Source organism: Malus domestica, chromosome 06, assembly GCF_042453785.1.
Source record: "Malus domestica chromosome 06, GDT2T_hap1".
Lineage (NCBI taxonomy): Eukaryota > Viridiplantae > Streptophyta > Magnoliopsida > Rosales > Rosaceae > Malus > Malus domestica.
In genome coordinates, this window is record NC_091666.1 from 29,925,095 (window position 1) to 29,941,384 (window position 16,290).

Genomic DNA, 16,290 nt, shown 5'->3' on the forward strand with positions numbered 1-16,290 from the left:
GAGAGATCCAAAAAGGATATCAATTCCTGGTTGGACATAAACAATTTTACCATTTTGATACACAAAATTCACACGCTTACCGACACACGTAAATAAAAATAGGTTACATCTTTCTTTACGGGGAGTTTATATCAAGTTATCAACAACTATGTCGGTTTTTTGTGACTGAGTATCGTATTTTCAGTCAAATCGTTTTCTGAATTTCATGCAAAAAATCAAAGAAAACGATGAAAAAAAAGAAATCCAAATCCAAGAGACAGTGAAAGATCATTGTCCATGTCCGATGCCCAAAAATATTAAAAAGGAAAAGTTCATCATAAAAAACAAAGAAAAAAATATATATAGAAAAATCTCACCCACCCATCTCTTTCTCCCCAACCCATTGTTTATTTATTTTTATTTTTTTTAATTTAAAAAAATAATATTTATCCCCTCCTCCTCTTCCCTCCACCTATCTCCGTCTTTGGACAGTAAAACAAATAAAAAATTGCAGAAGAAAGTAACCATCTAAAATTCCATTTCACTCTGCTCAAACATCATGGCCTAGCTGTTGCTCTTCTTGGATCCCGAGTTTTTGGGTCCTAAACCCTATGTAATATATACCATCCTAGCCCACCACCCATGATTGGCTTCCTCTCCTTGTCCCTCCCTCCAAGGCAGCTGCTGCACCTCCTCCTCCTCCTCGGACTTCTCACCCCTTTCATTCCGTAGCCTGCAGCCCAGTTGTCTGTTGTAATGCCTGTTCATCCATGGACGACCCTCCTCTCCTCCTCCTCCTTATTCATGTTGCTCCTCCTCTCTTTTTCTCTCGCAGCCTCGGCCTTGAACCCGCAAGGCCGAGCTCTGCTCTCGTGGAAGCAGAGCCTCAACGGCTCTGTTTCCACAAGTGCATTGGGAAACTGGGACCCGAATGACGAAGCGCCGTGCGGGTGGTTTGGGGTCACCTGCAACTCCAACGGCCAAGTTGTGGAGTTGAATTTGACGTACCTTGATTTGCTGGGTCAGCTCCCTTCTAACTTCACCTCATTGTCGACCATCACCAAGCTCACGCTCTCCGGCACCAACCTCACCGGCTCGATCCCGAAACAGATTTCCACCCTCAGAGACCTCACCGTACTGGACTTGAGCGACAATGCATTAACCGGCGAAATCCCAACCGAGATCTGCTCGCTGCCGAAGCTCGAGCAGCTTCACCTCAGCGCGAATAGATTGGAAGGCGAAATCCCAACCCAAATCGGCAACCTCACCAGCTTGAAATTGTTGGTTCTTTACGACAACCAGCTCAGCGGCAACGTTCCGAAATCGATTGGCGATTTGCACAATCTTGAAGTGATCAGAGCCGGCGGAAACAAGAACCTCGAAGGCCCTGTGCCCCACGAGATTGGAAGCTGCAACAATTTGGTAATGCTGGGATTGGCAGAAACCAGCATTTCGGGCTACCTCCCTCCATCTCTTGGCCTCCTCAAGAAACTCGAAACACTCGCAATCTACACCGCCTTGCTCTCAGGTCCGATCCCGCCGGAGCTTGGAGACTGCTCCGAGCTCCGGGACATCTATTTGTATGAGAATTCGATAACGGGATCGGTCCCGAGCCAATTGGGGAAGTTAAACAACCTTCAGAACCTTCTTCTCTGGCAGAACAACTTGGTGGGAGTCATTCCGCCGGAGCTCGGCAACTGCCTGCAGCTATTAGTCATCGACATCTCTATGAACTCATTGACTGGAATCATTCCTGTGTCTTTTGGAAACTTGACTTCGCTTCAGGAGCTGCAGCTGAGCGTCAATCAAATATCGGGCGAGATTCCGGCGCAGCTCGGAAACTGCCGGAAACTGACGCACATCGAGCTCGACAATAACCAGATCACCGGTTCGATACCGGCGGAGTTCGGAAACTTGTCGAATCTTTCTCTTCTTTTCTTGTGGCAGAACAAGCTCGAAGGAAACGTTCCGCCGTCGATTTCCAACTGTGTGAACCTCGAGTCCGTTGATTTGTCGCAGAACGGCTTGACGGGGCCGATTCCCGGAGGGCTCTTCAATCTCCAGAATCTCACGAAGCTTCTGCTGCTATCTAACAACTTCTCCGGTGAAATTCCGTCGGAGATCGGAAACTGCTCGTCGCTGATTCGGTTTCGGGCCAGCAGCAACAAACTCGCGGGAGGGATTCCGCCGCAGATTGGGAATTTGAGAAACTTGAATTTCTTGGATCTTGGATCGAATCGGCTTAGTCGAACCATACCGGAGGAGATCTCCGGCTGCCGGAATCTGACTTTTCTGGATTTGCATTCCAATTCTATTGGGGGAGATTTGCCTGGAGGTTTTGATAAGCTTGTATCTCTCCAATTCGTGGATTTCTCAGACAATTTGATCGAAGGGACGTTGAGACCTGGAATCGGATCGCTGAGTTCACTCACCAAGCTCGTTTTGGGAAATAATCGGTTCGCGGGTGCGATTCCGAGTGAACTCGGTTCATGCGCGAAGCTACAGTTGTTGGATTTGAGCGGGAACGAGCTGACAGGGAATATTCCGGCGAGCTTGGGCAAGATTCCCGCCCTGGAAATAGCTCTGAACCTGAGCTTGAATCAACTCTCCGGCGAGATACCGAAGGAGTTCGCCGATTTGGACAAGCTCGGGATACTAGACGTCTCTTACAATCAGCTCTCCGGCGATCTCCAATTTCTCGCGGACATGCAAAATCTAGTGGTCCTCAATATCTCGCACAACAACTTCTCGGGGAGAGTCCCAGACACGCCCTTCTTTTCGAAGCTTCCACTGAGCGTCTTGTCCGGCAATCCCTCGCTCTGTCTCTCCGGTGACAACCAGTGCTCCGCCGCGAACAAAAATCCCAACGGATCCCGCCGCCGCAATGTAGCAGCGCGCGTGGCCATGGTCGTGCTACTGTGCACCGCTTGCACGCTTCTTCTTACGGCGTTCTACATTATCCTCGGAGCAAAGATGCGGGGCCCGGCCGGACTCTTCGGACGGTCCCATGAGCCCGACCCGGAGGACGACAGCGAGTTGGACGTGGGCCCACCGTGGGAGGTTACGCTTTACCAGAAGCTCGACCTGTCGATTGTCGACGTGGCGCGAAGTTTAACTCCTTGCAACGTCATCGGACGGGGCCGCTCTGGCGTCGTTTATCAAGTCACCATCCCCTCAGGCTTATCCATCGCAGTAAAAAGATTCCGTCCGTCGGAGAAATACTCGGCCTCCGCATTTTCCTCAGAGATTGCCACGTTGGCAAGAATACGACACCGTAACATCGTACGGTTACTCGGTTGGGGCGCGAACCGGAGGACGAAGTTACTGTTTTACGACCATCTGGCCAACGGTAATCTGGGTTCGTTACTGCACGAGGGGTGCGCAGGATTAGTGGAGTGGGACACCCGGTTCAGGATAGCGTCCGGCGTGGCGGAGGGGTTGGCGTACTTGCACCACGATTGCCAGCCGGCTATCTTGCACCGCGACGTGAAGGCGCAAAACATTCTGCTGGGGGATCGATACGAGGCCGTTTTGGCGGACTTTGGACTTGCTAGGCTGGTGGAGGATGACTCAAACGGTCCGTTTTCAGCCAACCCCCAATTTGCCGGGTCCTACGGCTACATTGCGCCGGGTAAAGTTTAAAAACTTTTTAATTTCGTTTTAGATGTCTTAATCATGGGTTTTACTTTTAACCATTATTTTCTTTGCTCAGTCATTATAACCGTTATGAATGACTTCTGATTGTGGTAATTAGACTTTTAATTAAGAATGTTTAGAACTTAGATCTAAACACATCAAACTTAGCTTCTAAAATAGTAATTTGACATTAATTAGTGATTACCATTAGACTTTTGGTTCAATTATGAGTTTGATTAGGTGACTTTAGATGAATATGATGGAATTGATGTGGGTATGATAGATGTTAATCATGTCGAGCAGGAGAAACTCCGCCACAACCAAGTTTTCATCCACTTAGATGTACTTGGAATTTTTTTTTGCTATTAGTATCACTCACATCACGTGATAAGACAGAGATAGAAGGAGAGCGATGCATCTTGATCGAAAGCTAGAATCCACTAAGTGGGACTCAAGATGGGCAAGTAGTAGTACAACTTTAGTAGACGGACCCTTCTAATTGTAGCTTTTCTTGTTGCTTGGTATTTGTCTAGTTAAATCACCCTTATGGTCCATATGCTGTTTGGGGTTATTGGAAAAAGGGACTTTCAACTGTGTGACATGACATGACATCCACCTTGCGATATCAAGTGTCGGAAAAGGATTCTCGTCGGATTTTTTTTTTTATTTTAAGAATCTTAAGAATTCTGTGATCGTGACTGTTCATCGTACATCGTGCAGTTATTTTTTTATAGGTACTATTATATTTAATTTTAAAATTTAAATTTTAAAATGATTTCTGACCGCATAATGTACGATGAACAATCATGATTATGAGATCCTTAGAAAAAAGATCCGGCGGCGATCCTTTTCCTCAAGTGTCCAAAACATCACATTCTTGGTGCTAGCTAACATCAAAAGATGCTTATTTTTTCAGCAATATTCGCATGGTTTTCATTTCATCTTTTTGCATTTGTCTTCCTCTCAGAAAACCGAAAATTTTACGGTGCTTCTGAGTGTCTTAGTGTTTTTAAAAAATTTAATCATTAAGTCTCGGGTATTGTATTTTTGTGAAAAATCTAACTGTTAAAACTCCTAATATATAGAATACACCAGTATATATATAAAAATCTCCTTAAAAAAAACTTGCATAATTTTCCACAACATTAAAGCTGATAATTCAATTGTTACTTGCAGAATATGCATGCATGCTAAAAATCACTGCGAAAAGCGATGTGTATAGTTATGGGGTTGTCCTTTTGGAGATTATAACTGGGAAAAGGCCAGTGGACCCATCATTCACAGATGGGCAACATGTGATTCAGTGGGTCCGAGACCACTTGAAGAGCAAGAAGGACCCTGTTGAGATTCTTGATCCTAAACTTCAAGGTTACCCAGACGCACAGATACAAGAAATGCTCCAAGCTCTTGGAATCTCACTCATCTGCACCAGCAACCGGGTGGATGATCGTCCCACGATGAAGGACGTGGCGGCATTGTTGAGAGAAATTCAACACGATCAGGGCCCGATGGGAGGCGAGGTGCATAAGCTGGCTACCAACGCGTTGAAGAATTCATCGTCTTCTGTGACACCGGCTCAATTGCTTCAGCTGCAAGGCTCCTCTCATTGCTCACTTGCTTACTCATCTGCTTCAGCTGGTTATCTGTCGGGAACTCAATAACAATAATGTCATATGTTGTATTAGTTGAAAACATATAATTATTTGTTAGGAATTAGGATTAGGTGTGAGATTATTTGTAGGATTAGGGCAACATAATATGGGCATTGCCAAAGAGTGCTTAATTAGCAAGAGTGAGATGGATTAATAGATATCACAAGTTGAGCATAGTGATTGTACAGCAACTTGACATTATTGTACTAATTAGTGAGTAATGAATGAGAGGCCAGCCATCAATTTCTTGAATTTCAATTTCCTTTCACATCTTATTAATGTTACGGGTAATGAGTTGGGATCCACATACAGAACACGTACGAACGGTTGTTAATGATTTTTATTAGCTCGTAAGTCTTTTTAAAATATCAGTTAATCACATGCAATATCCTTGAAAATTACGCTTAATTCAATTTGTCGGGTTATGGAACAAACTCCCATGGCATTGACCCGATTCTTTAATAAACGACAAATTTCAATACAGTATCAACATCATGTCAATATCACTATGACCAACATAATGTACTGACATGATATCGACGCAATTTCAACAATATCGATGCGCGTTTATTCTCTAGAGTAAAGAACAACCGTCATGCACAGAGAATTTCTATAATTTGATAATATGAGAGAGAGAGAGACACACAAAGAATTTTTATAATTCGATAATGAGAGAGAGAGAGAGAGAGAGAGAGAGAGAGAGAAGGGGGACAACAAAACTACTTCTATTGCTTGAATGTGAAGTCATTTTCCATAATTTTTTTCTCAAAAAAGGAGAGGGGGTGTGTTGATGGATGCGTGTGTTGTGTGCATGCAGATTGCAGATGCAATGTCTTATTTTTCTCATCTCGGGGATGTGAAGGTGGGAAAGGGAAAGGTAGGGGATTTATGCGTGGTGGGAAAATGTGGGCGGCTATATATAATTTGAGAAGCCAACGTCCTTATCTTTCCCACGGTCGCTGTCTTAAAGATAATAAGCAGCATCAAGGCCCACCATGTGAAAGTATTAGACAGAAGAATTTATCTAAATCAGAATAAACAAATAATATCTAAATCTTTTTATGCAATCGTGGTTGTAGTTACATTGTTTATAATAGATGCACTCGAGTTTGAATTGTGAAGAACTTCACCTTGGAAGTTTACTAAAGATTACATGTACTAATATAGAGTCAGGTTATTTCTCATGCCGTCAATTAGTTTTATAATATAATTTAAATTTGTTCATGGTATTAAAGTAAGTTGATTCATGTGTGAAGCCTAAACTTACACGTGCTCTACGTCATCCTATTTGTTTTGTTTATATGTAAGAACGGAAAATTCCTCACATCTTATCACACATATGGGCCGTTTTAGGATTTGAAGAAATGTCTAACATTGAGTTCAGCCAAACTTGTATGTCCTTATAATGAGTTGGGTTAGTCTATATATTGGCAATTGGTTTTATGATAAATCATTCATGTAGTTTGGATTAGTATAAAATAAAATGTTGCTTGTAGGAAAACAGTATTGTATCATAAGAGTATTTATTCTGTATTCCAGCTTTAATTTATGGCTAACTACATTTTATACCCTTCAAGTTTGAGGTGACTTTGAGGTTTCATTTTCTTCATATCGCACCCTTAGGTTTTGAAATTGTATCCGTTTACACCTTTTGTCTCTTTAAACATCTAATTGATGAGTATTTTTGTCAATACAATGCAAATTTGTCTTACATGTTAACTTTTATGAGGATCTCAAGCTCACCAAATCATCAGTTTAATGAATTATCATACAATAAATCCGACCGAATACACAAATTAAAACAATTTTAACACCTCCAATATGAAAAAATTAAAAAGTTATAATCCATTTTAAAAATCACTCCAAACCTAAAAACCTAAAAGTTATAAAATGAAAATATTTATCAGTATCTTCCATACTGGTGCAGAAAGGTAGACAGCAAGGAAAAGAAAAGGATACCTGTCTGGTGATCCTTTTGCTCGCTTGAGCTCACGTGATACACGTGCTAGCATGTGAGATGAGAGATCTGAGATCTCTCCTGTTCTTGGTGCGTTAATATTACGGCTTTTTTTTTTTCAAAAGCACACATCAAAGATTCCCAGTGTAGATCATGAGGGACTTGTATGGCGTATATGCAGCAGTTTGCAACGTTGTAGGGTCCACTGTTCATGATCTAACGGCTATATGATGCCCAAAGGCCTAAGGAACCAAGGCAGGCATGGAACCCAGTTTTTGTTATTCACATTCTGAGGTACTATTACTTATGGAAATGTTAGGTCAGTTGCAAATGCGTTTGCACGGGTTGATAATGGTCGTCCATACTTTTTGGTCTGGTTAGTTTTCGTTACTGATGTTTGTAAGACGCATAAAATATGAACGGCTAGTTTAATTTATGGGCACGTGAACAACTAATCCTAGCACTTCTCTATTCGCCAATACTTGGCACTTGATCTACAAGGGAAGTGAGACATCACATATGTTATTCCTTTGATCATACTTATCTGCAAATTTAAGGAAAATGTATGCCTCCATCACCAAGTATCAAGTCTACCTTAATTTATAAAATAAAAAAAAATAAAAAAATTTGATTTGTGACTTTCAATTTGTTGGGAGGGAGAAAGGGTACATCTGAAAATTTAAGACCCAAAGGAGATGTTGTCCATGTCAATGTGAGAGTTTAGTTTTCTTTGGTAGAAGGTCACTGAAGTAGGATTTGTTTGGAACTCTTTTAAAATGGTTAAAAGTGTTTTTAGTGAAAATGTTTTTTGAATCAATTTTTAAATACAAGTGAATTCTGAAAAAATACTTAAAGTGCTCTCATAAGAAACACATAATTGGTGCTTCTTGCAGAAAGCACTTTACATACTTTTTGAAACCAAAATATTTTTTTTTTCTAAAAACACTTTCTGTCATTTTAAAAGCACTCACAAACGAGACTATTTTATCATACAACGATTGCAGAACAATAACCAATTCGGTAGTAAAAAAATGAATAGACTCATACAATAAACAAAGTATAACCTCAAGGTTAATATTTATTACCTTAATATGACAATTCTTCCTCATCAAAATATAACCTCAAAGCTGAATATATACCTAGGCTACTAAAGTATCTAAAAGCAAAACAAGAACTGGTTGTAGTTCTCAATCGTAGAGATCATCTTCCTCTCCAGCAACTGTGGCTGAAGAAAATGGGGTTGGAGCTGCTTCTCCTCCATTGTTCTGTGTCTCTGGAAATCGAAATTCGGATCCAAACCCACGAGATTGCTGCAAAGTCTGAGCAAATACCTGGTACTTCTTGATGTCTGCATCACTCACACTTCTTCGGGCATGTTTCATTGATTCCTCAAAGTGCGCTGGCTTGATCTCGGGTACCTCATCAGTTTCATCTTCCTCCATGGCTTCGGAGTTATCATTCTTTCTTCTTTCCCTCTCAATATCCTATAAATGTTTGAAAAGAGGAAAAGAGTAGTATAATTTTCATTAGTGTTGTGATTTTCATGAGATTTATAAAAAAAATTTAGAATAAACTTCAACAAGCGTCTACGATCATGTTTATGCTGCAATTAGGTTTCTTGTATGTCAAGGAATGTTAAGGAAATTTTGTATTAGAAAACGAAAAAAATCTTTGAAGGAGCATAAGTTTTCTTCTGCAATTAGGGTTTTTGCTTGTGCTGCAAATAATTGCTTAATTAACTCAACTGGGGGAAAACCTCTTACCTTCTCAATGTCTTCTCTGATGGCATATTTGCAGGCACGTTGACATATCTCGGTGATATCTGCACCACTAAAACCGCGCGTATAACGGGCAAGAGCTGCTAGGTCAATATCCTTAGAGATGGGTGACTTGCGCAGACATGCTTTAAAAATCTGAAGGCGCGAAGCCTCATCTGGGAGCGGGATGTAGATCAGTTGGTCAAGACGTCCATGTTAGGAATGTCGGTACTACAAGATAGAGAATGCACAAGGTAAAGTAGAAAATGGACACCAAGAATTTATGTGGTTCGGCAATTTATGCCTACGTCCACCAAACAAGGATCAATCTTCACTATATGAAAAAGATGAATACAACAAGAGTAGTCTTACCAAGCCAAAGACAAGGCTTGATGGATACAAGAAAGTATAACACACACTTTCTATCACTCTAAACTTCACTCACACAATGTGTAGTGGAACACTCTCACTCTCACTCTTGGAGTGGAACTCTAGCTTTGGACTTGATCCTTTGCTACTCACTCTCTCTTGATTTGTTGGTTCACTACAACATCACACCCATATTTATAGGTGAGGGTTTGGCATTCTACTAGTTTCTAGTGTATTCTTCAAACCTCTAGCATAGAAAGATCTAGACTAGCCACAAAAGTGTGGCTTCTAGATCTTTCCATTTGCAACCAAGGAAGCTAGTACTCTCTAGCTTCTTCCATCAACTTAATAACATGCTAGAATTGTCTAGCAAGCTCCAGCCTCATCTCTTGCTTACTAGAATAATCTAGAACATTGATCATGGGCTGGACCATATACCAACAATCTCCCCCTCCAGTCCATGAGGGAGGAATTCCGATCATGACTCCAAGTTACCTGGAGTCCATCCCAGCAGCCTTAATGCAGAATTCCAACTTTGATTTTGTGACCACCTTTGTCAACATGTCTGAAGAATTATTATCGGTATGAATCTTCTTCAGCTGTAGCATCTTGTTCTCGATAGCATCTCTAATCCAGTGATAACGAATATCAATGTGCTTGGTGCGTGAATGGTATGCAGTGTTCTTGCTCAAATCCAGAGCACTCTGACTATCACAATAAACGCCATAATCACTTTGCTTAAAACCCAACTCTTGGAGAAACCGCTTCAGCCACAACAACTCCTTGCATGCTTCTGTAGCGGCTATGTATTCAGCCTCGGTTGTGGACAAAGCAATGCACTTTTGTAACTTGGATTGCCAAGACACGGCTCCCCCTGCAAAAGTAAACAAGTACCCAGACGTAGATTTTCTACCATCCAGGTCACCTCCCATGTCAGCATCTGTAAATCCTTCCAAGATTGGTTTGGAACCGCCAAAGCACAAGCACATCTTAGAAGTCCCCTTCAAATATCTGAGAATCCACTTAACAGCTTCCCAATGGTCTTTCCCTGGATTAGAGAGAAACCTGCTCACCACACCTACTGCATGAGCAATATCTGGCCGTGTGCACACCATTGCATACATGATACTTCCTACTGCTGAAGAGTAGGGAACAACTGCCATTTTCTCCTTTTCTTCATATGTTTTTGGACACGACTCTTTGCTCAACTTGATATGATTGGCTAAAGGTGAGCTTACCGATTTGGCTGCTTTCATGTTGAACCTTTCAAGCACCCGTTCAACATATTTTTCTTGTGACAGCCACAACTTCTTGGATTTTCTGTCACGAATTATCTCCATGCCCAAAATCTGCTTGGCTGGCCCTAAGTCCTTCATGTCAAAGGACTTAGATAACTCTTCTTTGAGCTTTTTAATCATAAAAGCATCTTGACCGACAATCAACATGTCATCAACATAAAGCAACAAAATGATGAATTTACCTCCAGAAAATTGTTTGATATAGACACAAGAGTCAGCATGAGTTCTCTTGTACCCATTACTCACCATGAATGAGTTGAACTTCTTATTCCACTGTCTCGGAGCCTGCTTAAGACCATATAAGCTTTTCTTGAGCTTGCACACCAAAGTTTCTTTACCTTTGACTTCAAAGCCTTTGGGTTGCTCCATGTATATCTCCTCTTCTAAATTGCCGTGGAGAAATGCAGTTTTAACATCTAACTGCTCGAGCTCAAGATCCATACTTGCTGCCATACCAAGGATAACTCGAATGGAAGTCATCTTCACCACCGGTGAGAAAATCTCATCAAAGTCAACTCCTTTCTTTTGACCAAAACCTTTGACAACCAAACGAGCCTTGTACCTTGTCATGTTGTCGTCATTTTTCAATTTGAACACCCACTTGTTTTTCAATGCTTTCCTGCCTTTTGGAAGCTCCACCAGCTCATAGGTATCATTCTTTAATAAGGAATCCATCTCTGACTCCATTGCCTTCATCCATTTGTCACTGTCGTTATGAGCTATGGCCTCCTCATATGTTTCGGGCTCTCCATAATTAGTCAACATGATATACTCTGATGAAGAATACTTGGTAGACGGTCTTCGACTTCTGCTGGATCTTCTGACCTGATCTTCATTCTCTTGCGGCGGGGCTAGAGGCTCCCCCTGATTGGATTCTCCTTGAATCTGCTCTTCTTGACTAGGCTCCCCCTGATCAGCAATCTCATGGTCTGGCACATCTTGATCAGGCTCCTCTTGATCAGCATTATCTGATTCTGCAGGCACTTCATTGGCAGTTGCTTCAGGGATGTCATCGTGACTTTCTTCATCTGAAGCTAATGGATCAACTCCTCTGACTGCGCCATCTGGTTGTGCCTCTTTATCCGAATCCCCAATTGTTTGATCTTCATAAAAGACCACGTCTCTACTTCGGATAAACTTCTTCTGGTATGGGTCCCATAATCTGTAACCAAAATCTTCACCGCCATAACCAAGAAAGATGCACGGTGTAGCTTTGTAGTCTAACTTCGATCTCTGCTCTTTGGGCACATGCACAAAAGCTTTGCAACCAAACACCTTCAGATGAGAGTAAGACACATCATTACCAGTCCATACTCTCTCTGGAACATCAAGACCTAATGGTACTGATGGAGATCGGTTGATCAAATAGCAGGCTGTCCTTACAGCTTCACCCCAGAACTGCTTAGATAACTTTGCAGTCCTCAACATACACCTGACTTTCTCCATGATGGTTCGGTTCATTCTTTCAGCAACACCGTTATGTTGTGGAGTTCCAGGAACTGTCTTCTCATGACGTATGCCATGTTTTACACAATACTCTCTAAACTGGTGAGATGTGTACTCGCCGCCGTTGTCGCTACGAAGGCACTTGAGAGGTTTCCCAATTTCCCTCTCCACCATGGCATGGAACTCCTGGAATGTCTGAAACACCTGGTCTTTGGATTTCAACAAATACACCCACACCCTTCGTGAAGCATCATCAATATAAGTAACAAAATATTTATTTCTTCCAAGTGACTCGACTTCCATGGGACCACACACATCTGAATAAACAAGATCTAACAAGTTTCCTTTCTTTGTAGATGGAACAGAAAAACTAACTCTTCTTTGTTTTCCGAATAAACAATGCTCACAAGAGTTTAACGACGTACCTTTGGCAAAGGGAATGTGAGACTTCTTTGCCAAAACCTGTAGGCCTTTCTCGCTCATGTGACCTAGCCTCTTATGCCACAAGTCTAGAGATGAGTCTTCCACAGCATTCAACTCACCTTTCAAAACCTTGGCATTTGACCGGTACAACGTACAACAAAGTCGTGCTCTTGCTACCACCATTAAGCCTTTAGTAAGCTTCAATTTTCCTTCGCCAATATGGTGATAATATCCTTGTCGATCAAGGGTACCGATGGATATCAGATTGAGACGTATATCAGGAATATGTCTCACATCTTTCAACATCAATTGGCAGCCGAGATTAGTTCTTAAGCAGATATCACCAATTCCAAGAATTTTGGAATAGCTTTCATTCCCCATCTTCACTATGCCAAAGTCACCTTCTTTGTATGTACTGAAGAACTCCCGTTTGGACGTAGCATGGAAGGAAGCTCCATTATCAAAGATCCATTCAATGTCTCTGTCAGAGTTGCCCATATGCAGACATTCACCAACAGACAATATTTCTGGTACATCACCACATATGACAGCGGTGGTATTGCCAGTATCATCTTTCTTCTGATTGTTTCCTTCCCTTTGCTCTCTCTTCCAAACTCGACAATTTTTCTTCATATGGCCTTCTTTGCCACAATGGTGGCATGCACCCCTGAACCTTGACTTGGATCGGCTAGGACTCCTGCCATGACCTCTAGGCCCTCTACTCTTGCTTCTTCCGCGGTTCTCTGTGACAAATACTTGGTTGCTATCTGTGCCAGAAGTCTTTCTCCTTGTTTCTTCATTGAGCATGCTATTTTTAACATTATCAAGGGTAAGAACACCATTAGAAGCAGAGTTACTTATACTCACCACAAAGGTCTCCCAACTGTCTGGCAAGGATCCAAGTAACAAGAGCGCTTGTAGCTCGTCCTCGATCGTCATTTTCATAGTAGCCAACTGGTTGATGATATTCTGGAAATTGTTCAAGTGTTCTGCTACACTTAAACCATCCTTGTACTTCACATTGATGAGCTCTTTGATCAAGAAGGCTTTCTTGGCTGGGGTCTTCTTCTCGAACAAGGACTCAAGCTTCGTCCAAAACTCGCGAGCATTGGTTTCATTAGACACATGGTGAAAAACACTATCATCCACCCATTGTCTAATTGTGCCAATAGCCTTGCGATTCATCTTCTTCCACTCGGCATCGGACATGCTCTCGGGCTTAGCGGCATCTCCTTCAATTGGCTCATGCAAATCCTTGCAATAGAGAATGTCCTCCATCCTTGGCTTCCATGTTACCCAATTGGAGTTGGTGAGTTTGATCATAGTGCCACTTCCTTCCATCTCGTAGTACGAGCCAACCGGGCTCTGATACCACTTGTTAGGAATGTCGGTACTACAAGATAGAGAATGCACAAGGTAAAGTAGAAAATGGACACCAAGAATTTATGTGGTTCGGCAATTTATGCCTACGTCCACCAAACAAGGATCAATCTTCACTATATGAAAAAGATGAATACAACAAGAGTAGTCTTACCAAGCCAAAGACAAGGCTTGATGGATACAAGAAAGTATAACACACACTTTCTATCACTCTAAACTTCACTCACACAATGTGTAGTGGAACACTCTCACTCTCACTCTTGGAGTGGAACTCTAGCTTTGGACTTGATCCTTTGCTACTCACTCTCTCTTGATTTGTTGGTTCACTACAACATCACACCCATATTTATAGGTGAGGGTTTGGCATTCTACTAGTTTCTAGTGTATTCTTCAAACCTCTAGCATAGAAAGATCTAGACTAGCCACAAAAGTGTGGCTTCTAGATCTTTCCATTTGCAACCAAGGAAGCTAGTACTCTCTAGCTTCTTCCATCAACTTAATAACATGCTAGAATTGTCTAGCAAGCTCCAGCCTCATCTCTTGCTTACTAGAATAATCTAGAACATTGATCATGGGCTGGACCATATACCAACAGTCCAGGCCTGAGCAATGCCGGGTCAATAATGTCTGGCCTGTTTGTCGCCCCAATGACAAAGACGGTTTTCTTTGCATTCATTCCATCCATTTCGGTTAGAAGTTGGTTCAAGACTCTGTCTCCAGCACCACCAGCATCCCCCACAGAATTGCCACGCTGATAGAGGAGGGGGTTTGTGAGTTAGTTCAAGGCGAAAAATAGTTAACCTCAAAAGAAACAAGTAAATTAACCAGTAAACAGAATTTAGAATGTGATTGAAAGGAACAAAAATATTATCGTAAGTACCTGAGTTGCAATTGAGTCTAGCTCATCAAAGAAAAGAACACAAGGAGCAGATTGGCGAGCCTTGTCAAATATCTCGCGCACATTTGCCTCACTTTCTCCGAACCACATTGTTAGCAGCTCGGGTCCTTTGATACTGATGAAGTTGGCCTGACATTCATTGGCAATTGCCTTGGCGAGAAGGGTTTTCCCACAGCCAGGTGGTCCATAAAAGAGAACGCCTTTAGAAGGTGACATCCCAAATTTCTCAAACATCTCTGGATGCTCCACGGGGAGTTTAATAGTCTGCCAGAGGAAAAGTAATTAGTATAAATTTTGGTCCAAAAATATTACGTATTGAAGAGGAAGATGAATACTCACGCTTCAAATATGCATCGAATAAGCTTCCTGTCACGCCTTCAATTGTATCATCGATTGGAAGGATGTGAACCTTCTTTCCATACTTGACATCAGGGCAGGGATGAACAGACACAATATCCCCGAGGCGAACCCTAAGATTAGCTCTCACAACTTTGTTCATTCTGATTTTCGGCTCCTCGCATTCGTTATCAGCCATAACAATGCAAACTGTGTCTCTCCTTTTCTTCCCCTGTACACCCAAAAAGGAAATAGTGAGATTTAATTTCTAGGCATTAGACACTTAAAGTTCGAGGCATTAGAAACATAGAGGAGCGAAATATACCTTAATTAAAACAGTGTCTCCACGGAAAAACTGAAGCTTTTCCATTGCAGAAGGGTGCAAGGAAATCACAGAATTATCATCATTGACAGCTTCATCGACAACAAGGCGATTAGGAGACTTCTTTCGTTCCAAAATGGCGGTCGAAAAATCTTTCTTGTTACTTTTCCTGTATTTGCAAAAATAAATACTTCAGTTTCTACTTTCTCGTAACGAAGCACTCACCAAAAACCAAAAGGGAAAATCACCAATGTGATAAATTAAGAATCTAACAAATATCAAATTGTATCATTCAAAACCAGAATCCTGCATTACAAGACTTTCGGCAAAAGTTAAACATGAACTCCCCTGTAATTTCGCGCTACAAAATTGTTATGTGGCTCTCTCCCCCTACCATAACCAAGCAATGCAAACACAGCGGTAGACGAGCATTCTTTGGAAACAAAAATATGGTGCAGAAAAAAGAAAGGTTGAATCTATCGAGTTCAAGATTAGCTAGAGCGGATGTGCTCCCCATGTGCACTGAGTTTGAATTCGGTCGGGGAAGTTTAGATTAGTTTAAAGTAGAATACCGTTTACATTGAATTAACAAAAACAACAAACACAAGCATAGACACATATACACTGCCGTAAACGCTAAACCCTATTCAGTTTCATGAAAATTTTAGAAGTTAGGTTCTTTATATGAAATTTTCACACGAAACAAACAGAGGCTAATACGAACTGCGAGAGCAATAACATATGGCTACGAATACATACGGGTCCGAGGACGAAGACGGCTGGGATTGATCAGGAGCAGATGGACTAGGTGGCGCCATTGTTGCTGCTTCTTTGGTT

The 16,290-nt window shown here is 41.8% G+C and overlaps 4 protein-coding genes across 4 annotated transcripts; 1 reads left to right on the forward strand and 3 right to left on the reverse strand.

Moving 5' to 3' along the window:
* The first annotated feature begins 266 nt into the window (after nt 1-266).
* LOC103409707 (LRR receptor-like serine/threonine-protein kinase RGI3) lies at nt 267-5,519 on the forward strand. The gene is made up of 2 exons (XM_008348510.4): nt 267-3,610; nt 4,792-5,519. Exons 1-2 carry the CDS (start codon nt 736-738, stop codon nt 5,274-5,276), a joined length of 3,360 nt encoding a protein of 1,119 aa, XP_008346732.3. The 5' UTR covers nt 267-735; the 3' UTR covers nt 5,277-5,519.
* Nucleotides 5,520-8,251: 2,732 nt separating this feature from the next.
* On the reverse strand, nt 8,252-9,197 carry LOC139196928 (cell division cycle protein 48 homolog; the record flags this gene model as incomplete). Its single annotated transcript, XM_070823289.1, has 2 exons — nt 8,252-8,708; nt 8,988-9,197. Coding segments are annotated over 2 exons (507 nt in total), but the record flags the coding sequence as incomplete, so codon positions are not given.
* A 5,137-nt stretch (nt 9,198-14,334) lies between these two features.
* Nucleotides 14,335-15,236, reverse strand: LOC139197116 (cell division control protein 48 homolog D-like). Its single transcript, XM_070823788.1, has 2 exons — nt 14,778-15,236; nt 14,335-14,648 (listed from the first exon to the last, which is right to left on the reverse strand). Exons 1-2 carry the CDS (start codon nt 15,027-15,029, stop codon nt 14,445-14,447), a joined length of 456 nt encoding a protein of 151 aa, XP_070679889.1. The 5' UTR covers nt 15,030-15,236; the 3' UTR covers nt 14,335-14,444.
* LOC139196929 (cell division cycle protein 48 homolog) lies at nt 15,052-16,271 on the reverse strand. The gene is made up of 3 exons (XM_070823290.1): nt 16,213-16,271; nt 15,457-15,622; nt 15,052-15,363 (listed from the first exon to the last, which is right to left on the reverse strand). The coding sequence occupies exons 1-3, from the start codon at nt 16,269-16,271 to the stop codon at nt 15,052-15,054; spliced, it is 537 nt and encodes a 178-aa protein (XP_070679391.1).
* Between the last annotated feature and the right edge of the window lie 19 nt (nt 16,272-16,290).

What these genes read in the sequence shown, in the direction of transcription:
- LOC139197116 (XM_070823788.1), bottom strand. Translation starts at nt 15,029, where the DNA reads ATGTTTGAGAAATTTGGGATGTCACCTTCTAAAGGCGTTCTCTTTTAT. An exon ending in TAGACTCAATTGCAACTCAG is followed by an intron (nt 14,649 to 14,777) that starts GTACTTACGATA and finishes CTCCTCTATCAG; the next exon opens with CGTGGCAATTCTGTGGGGGA.
- LOC139196929 (XM_070823290.1), bottom strand. Translation starts at nt 16,271, where the DNA reads ATGGCGCCACCTAGTCCATCTGCTCCTGATCAATCCCAGCCGTCTTCG. An exon ending in CCGTCTTCGTCCTCGGACCC is followed by an intron (nt 15,623 to 16,212) that starts GTATGTATTCGT and finishes TTGCAAATACAG; the next exon opens with GAAAAGTAACAAGAAAGATT. An exon ending in GAGACACTGTTTTAATTAAG is followed by an intron (nt 15,364 to 15,456) that starts GTATATTTCGCT and finishes TTGGGTGTACAG; the next exon opens with GGGAAGAAAAGGAGAGACAC.
- LOC103409707 (XM_008348510.4), top strand. Translation starts at nt 736, where the DNA reads ATGCCTGTTCATCCATGGACGACCCTCCTCTCCTCCTCCTCCTTATTC. An exon ending in CTACGGCTACATTGCGCCGG is followed by an intron (nt 3,611 to 4,791) that starts GTAAAGTTTAAA and finishes TGTTACTTGCAG; the next exon opens with AATATGCATGCATGCTAAAA.